This window comes from Notothenia coriiceps, unplaced genomic scaffold (assembly GCF_000735185.1).
Source record: "Notothenia coriiceps isolate Sejong01 unplaced genomic scaffold, NC01 NC01_scaffold00036515, whole genome shotgun sequence".
NCBI classification, from domain to species: domain Eukaryota; kingdom Metazoa; phylum Chordata; class Actinopteri; order Perciformes; family Nototheniidae; genus Notothenia; species Notothenia coriiceps.
In genome coordinates, this window is record NW_011369216.1 from 92,129 (window position 1) to 101,355 (window position 9,227).

Here is a 9,227-nt window from a genome sequence, read left to right on the forward strand (position 1 = left end):
AGCTACAGTAAAGCCCATGTTAGCCGGTGCGGACCGGCAAAAGGTAGCTCCTCTTAGCCGTCCCCCGGCAACTCCCGAGCAGCATTTTAGCATTTGCTAAAACAATGTCGGACACCGTAATCTTCTCTGGTCCCCTCCCCAATCTGATCAATGATGACATGTATAGCCGCATGTCATCATTTCAGCGCTGGTTGTCTTGGTGGTGCCCAGCACACGATGTGGGCTTCGTAAATAATTGGGCAGCCTTCTGGGGAAAACCTGGTCTGATTAAGAGAGACGGCATTCATCCTACTTTGGAAGGTGCAAATCTCATTTCGGCAAACATTGAGACTGGAAAGCCCTACTGAAAGCTTCTGTGTTTATTACACACCTTTTACAAACCATAAAGAAACAACATAGCATAATTTTTGGTTTATCAGTTGTGGAGTTGTAAACCCTCTTTCTTGGGAAAAGCATAACAATAATCATTATATCGGCCAGTGAGGACTGATACTAATTGCTGATATGCTCAATAAACATGGACCCTCAATTGCAGATGTGGAAGAACCCTGCTTGTTTCCCAAATATCGGGCCAACAGGCGAACTGACGGATTTATCAAATAACAATTTTTAGGCCCTTTTCATTACAGGATATATACTGTCTGTGCTTTCTCCTGAGTCCTGTTGTTCAGACACCCTACTGAATGTGTTCTTGGCTATCGCTGTCGATAACCTCGCAAATGCACAGGAGCTGACTAAGGTACTCCCGGTCTTACTCTATAAAGGTTGTCTTTTAGGACCAATGAAAAATACATATTAATATAAAAATGTGGTAGTTATTCTTTCTACTTCACAGTGAAACATGTCAAAAAGGCACCTGAGAAAAGCCTTACAGGATATTAACAGGTTGTACAAGGATGATTTAATGTCTCTGTTTTCATTGGCTAAAGGATGAGGAGCAGCAGGAGCAGGCAGCCAATAAGAAGCTGGCCTTGCAGAAAGCTATGGAGGTGAAGGAAGTCAGCCCCATGTCAGCAGCCAACATCTCAATCTCTGCGTAAGTGTCCAAGAATCTCTCTCCTCTGACAGCAGCTGTGTTCCCCCGCGCTGGAGATAAAAGTCCCTTTGTCTTCCTGCTCGTTGTCTTTTCTTCCTTCACACTCTAACATTTCTGTGTGTTTGATGTTCTTTCTCCTGATTTATTCCCACTAAGGGAGTGCTCCTGATGTGTTGTCTACTTTCTTCAATATCTGCTTCAACCAACAATATGTTAGTTTGCAACAGCAGTTTATTTCACACATTTTGTTTCCCCTTAAAGAAAAAAATATCATCAAACACATTTTGTATTAGGTTTTCATCCAAACACTTCTTTAGTGGCAACATGTCATTCAAGTAATGTTAAACTACCAGAGAGAAAAATATAAAAGTAAACTTATTTAAAGTTAGAAGTTCCCATCTCCTATTATATGATAATTACATACCCAGACAGCGACTGTCATTCAAAACCTTTGACCCGCCCACCCACGACATGTCTGTGATTGACAGGTATGGGGGGGGGGTCAACTCAAATTATGTGCGCTCCCAAATTGCGACTATTTTTAGGGCCGAGATGAACACTAAAATGAAGAGTCAGTCAGGAGGAAGCAGCCGTTGAAACGGAGCTTAATCTGCGATTTATAGCTGCAATATATATATAATGCTAGAGGCTAAAATATGTTGATGTTTAATTCCCATCTGTTCTGTTAATGTGAGGGGAAAAACCTTATAGTGAACCAGATAGATTTTATTGCGAGGTAAATACTCTGAGCAATTTGTGTGATGTGCAGTTCAGCACATCCATCTATTCATTTAATTAAGTGAAATCATCGATTCACACTCGCTCCTTAATTGCTGTCCTCCTCAGTCAGAAACAGGTCATTAGACTGTACTCGGTGATCAGGAGCCGGATGAGCTGCAGAAGTTCAAACACAGCATCGTTCTAACGCATCTGTTAAGTGGAGTTTTACACACTGCTATATCAAAAGAGGTCGTACAACTTAAACTACTTCCTATTAGAAGATTACCCTGTTACTGAAGCATTATAACGGTAGTGATAAAAACTCATAACGGCCATTTAATGGGGTGATAACATTCAAAATGGTTGACTGACTATTGACTAAGGACATTTCTAGGGTTTATTGGTGCAACCTGATTAAGTTAATCCCTAGTTTGGAACCAACTAGTAGATAAAAAAAGCGCAAAGAACATTACGTTCAAACTTCTGTTATGGCCCCCGAAGAGCTTTGCATGTGTCATTCCCTCAATGTTCTCCTTTCCAAATCTATCTCTCTTTTAAAAAGGATATACTTGCCAACTATAAAACAACATATCAAATACGTATTTTGCACCCCTAGCTCTTTCAAAAAGTTCATTTTCCCTCTCACTGTCATTACTGTTGTTATGTGGTCCTGTGCATTACCCCCAGTTAACTGAATATATTCATTTGTAAACTAAACACTTTTGTCAGTAAGCTCATACACAACTGCTTTAATTGTAAGTGAACTGTTGAATGTACATGCTGTCGCAGGGTTTCATTACAAAACAACTACAGCCTTTTTTTAAATGAAAAACCATATAAAGATGATTTAACAATGTAAATGTATTTTTTTCAAGTCAGTAACTCTCTTTTCTTGTTTTGGAATGAAACTCCTGACATGTTTCCAGTTATAGTTTTTTTTGTCATTATTGAAATATCTCTACTTAGGAACATGCTTCTGTTGTCTGTGTTATTGCCGTATTTGCACAGTTAGTTGTTGACTGTAAGACGAGAGGGGCCAGGTGGACAGACTGAGCGTCCACCTGTCCCCCTCGGATTTGTGTCTCATTATTCTTTTGTTTTTTGTTCTGCATGTACAGTTTTGTAAAGCAAAATCGAGATGCAATCTCTCGCAGGTCGTCCATCAACAGCATTCAGTCAGCGTGAGTTATCACTCTCCGTTACAATTTTCTCCTCTATTCTCCTTTCCTTGGATGCTCTCCTCCCCTCTTCTGCTTGTTTCCTCTCCATGTATCCAACTCCTCCTCTCCTTTCTTGTGATCATCTGATTTATCTCCATTTCAATCAATCCTACATCTTGATACTAACCTCTCCTTGCCTCCTCTCCTCTCTTCTCCTTTTCCTCGGGACCTTCATAAAACTTAAAATCTTCCTTTCTGGTAAAATGAAATGTACGATAATTATACAAACCATCACAAAAGGCCTCAGAGAGCAGAAAAACACAGTAACATGCACAATGACAACACGTGTGAAGCTCTGAGGCCAGTCTGAGTGTCACTTTAAGTGAAGTTGCTGATGCATAAACCCACTCTGGCTTTAACCAACCATTGTGTACTTAGTTGATGGCTGCAGCTCCTCAGTTTGGCACCTACAGTAATCCATCTTCCGCTCTGTGCTCTCTGGTGTGAATAATTTGTATATAAATGTTTTATTTCTCTAAGCATTGCCATCCCCGAAGGCAGTTTGAGATTTCCAGTCTGTTTGTAATCGTAGACCCCGGGACGGCACTTTTAAAGAAGAAATGAGCAGAGGCTAAGATTGTGCTCTCCTGTCCGACGATCTGATGTCTCAATCGATTAAAGTGCACCATGGGACGCTTATTTAACAAAAAAGTCTTACTAGAAGTCCCTGTGATTTCTTTGACATTGCCCTTCGTGTGTGTTTGTCAGTGTGTGCATGTGCTTTAATATATCTCACCAAAACTCCCTCTGCTCCTGCAGTGTTTCATCCCTCACTTTCCTTTCTGTGATCTTTCAACACTGTGTGTGGATACCTGTCCTTTGTCCTATGTGTCTTCTGTCTGTCCTTTAGGAGTTATTCTGTCTACTACTCTCCTGCCCGACGAATCATGAGGTACAGGTGACCAGATGGAACAGAGTTAACTAACCCATAATGCCCCATTTTAATAAATCATACTGCGTGGAAACAGTGTGCAATGTCTTCATATAGCATGGAAATAAACATGGAAACCACAACAGATTTTTTTATAGCTTGTTTCAGGTCTTGTTAAGGAAAGAAAGTCATATCTCACCCATTAGAGACGTGTATATCCTCGTTCTTCTCAACCAGGAATCAGCTTGTTAAAGACAATACATGCCAGGAATGACCTTTACTCATAGCATGTGGGTAATACAGTCATGAGTCAAACTGAATTTAAACACTATGTCTGTTTCATTTTACTTGCATGCCAGATTAGCAAGGTTTGCTAAATGACAAAACAACTTATTCCATTTTTAGTTAAGAAAATAAAAAACTGTTTTCTTAAAGGTGGGGTGGGTAATTTTGGAGAAACCAGCTCGAGTGCGCTAGAATTAGAAAATACACAACCGGAAGAAATCTGCTACTTCCTTACAGAGCCCCTCCTCCAACACACACAAACGCGCACATGACCAATGAGGGCACGAGATAAGTTTGTGCACAGATGGAAGGCTGACAGACAGCGCTACGGCTTCCACAGATGAAATTTTTTTTATGGATTTTTTGTCAAAGCACTTCAGATATTCATTGCTATCGGGATGTTAAGAGTATTCCATGGAATATAACAAAAAGTGTATCTCGAGCCGGTTTCTCAAACTTACCTACCCCACCCTTAACACTAGGCATACTAAAGCAGCCTGGTCTCCTAAAAATGATGTTAATTTACTCCTTTTGACTGACTTGGTGTAAGGGAAACAAAGACATGGAGTAGCTTTCATTTGTGCCGACATACTTATTTGTAATTCTTCACACAGCCTCAGACAGCTAGTTTCAGATTTGTTCTGACATTTTTTTCCTGATAATGGACATTTTGATATGATTTGGCTCATTGACACTGTCTCTCACTGATTAAGTTATTATAATGAGAATTGTCATGGGACATTGTGGCCCTGTTAAAGCGTAGGTTCTTATTTATTCAAGACTGACGAGATACAACGCTGTAATTGTTCCTCTTCTTCATAGTGGTCGCAAAGAAGTCCCTAAAAAAATGGCTTGATACATTTTTATTATTAAAAATGGGGACCAAAACAAAGTCATGGGTCAGTCAGTTGAACATAATTGAATGGGCATGTTTAGTATTTGGTATGGAGAGTACAGTATTCCCTCTGCTGTGGCTGAGCAAGCACCAGGCTGTGTGGAACAAAAGGGAAGAGTCACTTTGGAAGATACCTACTCGATTTGTTTAACATCCATTATGTATATCTTTAATTTCCTGCTAAATATGCTTTTCTTAAGTATGGAACAAGCTTTAAGTTGTTGTATGCTTCTGATTTACTCCTGCAAAGCCTATTTTGTGTCAATTGTAGTCATTCAAACAAGTCCAAAGTAGCCCTGAAAACCTCTTTGCTGAAAATACTTGCAATGGAATTGGTCATTTCCCTTTTCCCTGTCCAAAGTAGCAATTCATTTGTCGTAGAACAACATGGACACCACAGACAGGGTAACGAGCAAAGCTGGAACACAATTACTTCATCAAGGTAAACCATGGATTCATTTAGATAGTACTGTATATACTGGTAAAAAGTTTATCCCAGTGCATTAAATTCACTTGTACTGCCTGCATCAAAGACTTGAGCATGTAACATCCCTCAGCAATAAGCTAGCTGTACCATCTAAGGCGTTGGTTTATTCAAACTATACTTATGTTGCTATAAAGGATACTTTCTCCCTGAAGCATGGTAAGTGAAAGCTTTACCATAGTGAACATTCGTGCTGACACATCCATAGACCACCTGGTGTCTGCTTCATTTCTTACTTTACTTATTTAAAGACTAGAATTAGATAAAGACATGTAAATGTAGTGTTATTCGTAGAAGACCGTGTGGCTATCGATGAAACAGTGGATGGTGATGTTCACCCATTGAAAAATAACTCATTAAGCAAAGAAAATATATAGTTGTAAGTAATATGTCATTGTTTTTTCATCTCCCGTAATTCTTTTCTGTTGGATGATCCCTGTTTGCAGTAAGGAGCAGCTGCGCTCAGCAAAGTCCATGTCAGTGTGGGAGCAGAGGACCAACCAGCTGAGGAAACACAACATGAGGACGAGCAGCGAGGCTCTGTTCAACGAGCTGGACCCTGAGGAGCGCCTGCAGCTGGCCTCCGCCCTCCATCTGCACCCCGACATGATGACTCACCTGGACCGGCCGCTCGTGGTGGAGGCCAAGAACGGTGACAAACCCTGCAGGTCTCCAGACGGAGGACGCGAAGAGACGGGGGAATTCAGGCACGACGGGATGGGAGAAAACCATACTCACTCCAGGAGGCACCACCGGCACCGCGAGAGGAACGGGGAGGGCAGGGATGGAGGGGAAGGCCACGGAGGGAGGCACCACACCCACCACAGCCGGAGCAGAGACCACAACGGGGACAGAGAGAGGAGAGGGGACAGCAGCCACAGCCACGACGAAGGAGGACAGGGACACCGGCACAACCACCAGGCCGGCTCCCCTGAGGAGGACAACAAAGACTTCAGAGGAGGAGAAGAGAGAGGACACCGCCACCATCATTCCAATCGTTCACCCAAAGAGGGGAACGGGGTGATAGCCAACGGAGCACAGGGAGAGCACAGGGGGAAGGGGGGAGGAGGAGGGGAGAGTAACGGAGAGAGGCGGGGACGCTGCTCTCGGATGGTCAGAGCGCACTCTACTCTCGATGGAGACGACTGTAAGAGGAACAAGAATGGATTCAAAGGTCACAGGTAAGACTGCAGACATTAAACTCTATAAGTATTCATTATTGGATATGCAATTAAAAACTATACAGAGGCCATGCTACATCCTGACTGTCCTAAACTATTCACAATTATTAAAGATACAGTTACAGTCCTACATTAAAGACATTAGACAGCATTTTTGCACTTCTGGTTCCATTGTTTTGTAGCCAATAGATTTTCAATGGGTGTTTTGTAAGAGGCCTGAAATTAGGTCTGTGGTAAATACAAGTACAAGAGATGTACATGTGTTATACTCTATGGTTATACTACGACATAAAATATGCCAGTAATGACACCACTCCTGAATTCTAAAGCATTTGGGTGTCTTACAAAATGTGTTTGCTAACACACTGACCCTGCCCAAAGGTTCATAGATGTGCATTTGCTGACTCTGTAGAGCAGGGATGGGCAACTTGGATGGTGGTGGGGGCCACATAATGTATGTACTGGCCACCAGGGGGCCGCAGATTCACTTGGAACACACACACACACACACAAATTCCATGTATTGTATGTAATTATTAACAAAGAAACGAAGTCTGACATCTTCATTGACATTTTACAATCGTTCAGGGAACATCTTCTAATAAGCTCACTAAACAAATATCAGTTCACAGAAATGTTATTGGCATGTTAAGTGGCATGTTTGTAAAGAACAGGTTATTAAACAGTGGAATAAAACTATTTTAAACTATTGGAAAGCACGGAAAGTGCGTGTGCATTGAGATGAACCATTAAGATGACATAAACATGAAGTCATGAACACTAACCCAGACATTAGTTGTCTAACTTGAACCTAAAACACTTGACAGCCTGTCTCTGCATTCCCCTTATTCCACAATAAGGGGGAAGTCAACACAGACACCTGTCAGCCCGCACTCTGCTGTTCCTCAGCGCCGCTCCCCCTCCCTCCCGCTGAAATTATGAAGGAAAAGCGTAGTAATCATAGATAACACGGCAGGGTCCGTGACAGTTTGTTTTCATCTGATTTCAAAGTCTTGGTTTTTAGAATATTAAAAACTTGTTTCGCCAAATTCAGATGATAAATACAACTTTGAAGCTTGTAAAGGCATAATTACAAGAGGTGATTTAACGCCACAGCAGGCATAACAACAGCCGGTGTTTCTTGTGAGTTTTTCCCCGGGAAACAAAAGGCGTCACAGATTCTTTTGCGGCATTTGGCTGCCGAACAAAATCATGTACACAGCTCGCTACGTAACTAGGAGTCTAGTGGACGGTATCAGTACTACACGTAAAACAAAATAAAATAATTGCTATGCCCCCGGGCCGCCATTTGCCCATCCCTGATCTAAATGATCTAATTCTGGGTCTGTATTGTGTGACAAAAAGTGTGTTATGATTTATATTGTTGTATTACATGAATGCATCAAACTAATGCTGTTGTTTGTCTTTTAGCAATATACCTGGGCCCTGGTCTATGGTTATGTTAGTTAGGGAAAATATACAGTGTGTGTGTGTGTGTGTGTGTGTGTGTGTGTGTGTGTGTGTGTGTGTGTGTGTGTGTGTGTGTGTGTGTGTGTGTGTGTGTGTGTGTGTGTAAACTTATTTCGCCAAATTCAGATGATAAATATAACTTTTAAGCTTGTAAAGGCAAAATTACAAGCGGTAACTTAACGTCACAGCAGGCATAACAACAGCCGGTGTTTCTTCTGAGTGTTTCCCCGGGAAACAAACACAATACACACAAACGCGTCACAGATTGTTTTGCGGTATTTGGCTGCCGAACGAAATCATGTACGCAGCTTGCGACGTAACTAGGAGTCTAGTGGACGGTATCAGTACTACAAGCCCCCTGGCCGCCATTTGCCCATCCGTGCTGTAGAGGTTTTGGTCCCAATCTGCATTTTCATGGTCTTCTTTGAAAAAGCATGTGAGATCGACATATTGTGACATATTGACACAGTTATGAACACCAGCTAGGAGTTGTCGTGTTTTGTGGTATAGTTCTTGTCTAGCGTTAGCTTTTGACTTAAGGCAGTAGCATTTTCAAAAGTAATACAATTGTCAGTAGAATGAGCTCCCCATTAAAATCAGGACAGCAGAAAGCTTACACATCTTCCGGCGCAGACTAAAAACTCATCTCTTTCGACTCCACTTCGAGCGACAGAACTATTAACAAAGCACTTGTATACTAATAAAGGACTGGCTTATTTAAAGCCAGTTGAGTAGCACTTGAAATGTTTTAGCTCTATGAAACCTGATGTACTTATATGATTCTGTTTCCTTCAAGTTTGTATCTTCCTGGTCGAATGCACTTAATGTAAGTCGCTTTGGATAAAAGCGTCAGCTAAATGCAATGTAATGTAATGTAAAGAAGGGGAGGCTCTACCAGCTTGTCTATGAGAGAGTTCAATGTCCTTTGGTGGTTATCTGTCCATTGTATAGGAGTGTTAGGTGGGAGGTTCCCTTTCTTCCTGGTAGTGGCCCTGACCTTCTCTCTGTTCATTTGATCAGGTGTTGTTGAGAGTAGCTGGTAGAGAGGCTGGGCTATTCTGGAGA

The 9,227-nt window shown here is 41.7% G+C and overlaps 1 protein-coding gene across 1 annotated transcript in view; it reads left to right on the forward strand.

Annotated features, from left to right (window-relative positions):
* Positions 1-517: 517 nt before the first annotated feature.
* LOC104963973 (probable voltage-dependent N-type calcium channel subunit alpha-1B) overlaps positions 518-9,227 on the forward strand; it is a 20,994-nt gene continuing 12,284 nt past the window's right edge. The window contains exons 1-5 of the mRNA XM_010792673.1: positions 518-578; positions 672-739; positions 930-1,036; positions 2,875-2,937; positions 5,958-6,692. Coding sequence (XP_010790975.1) covers positions 518-578; positions 672-739; positions 930-1,036; positions 2,875-2,937; positions 5,958-6,692 — 1,034 coding nt within the window. The remainder of the gene's footprint in view (positions 579-671; positions 740-929; positions 1,037-2,874; positions 2,938-5,957; positions 6,693-9,227) is intronic.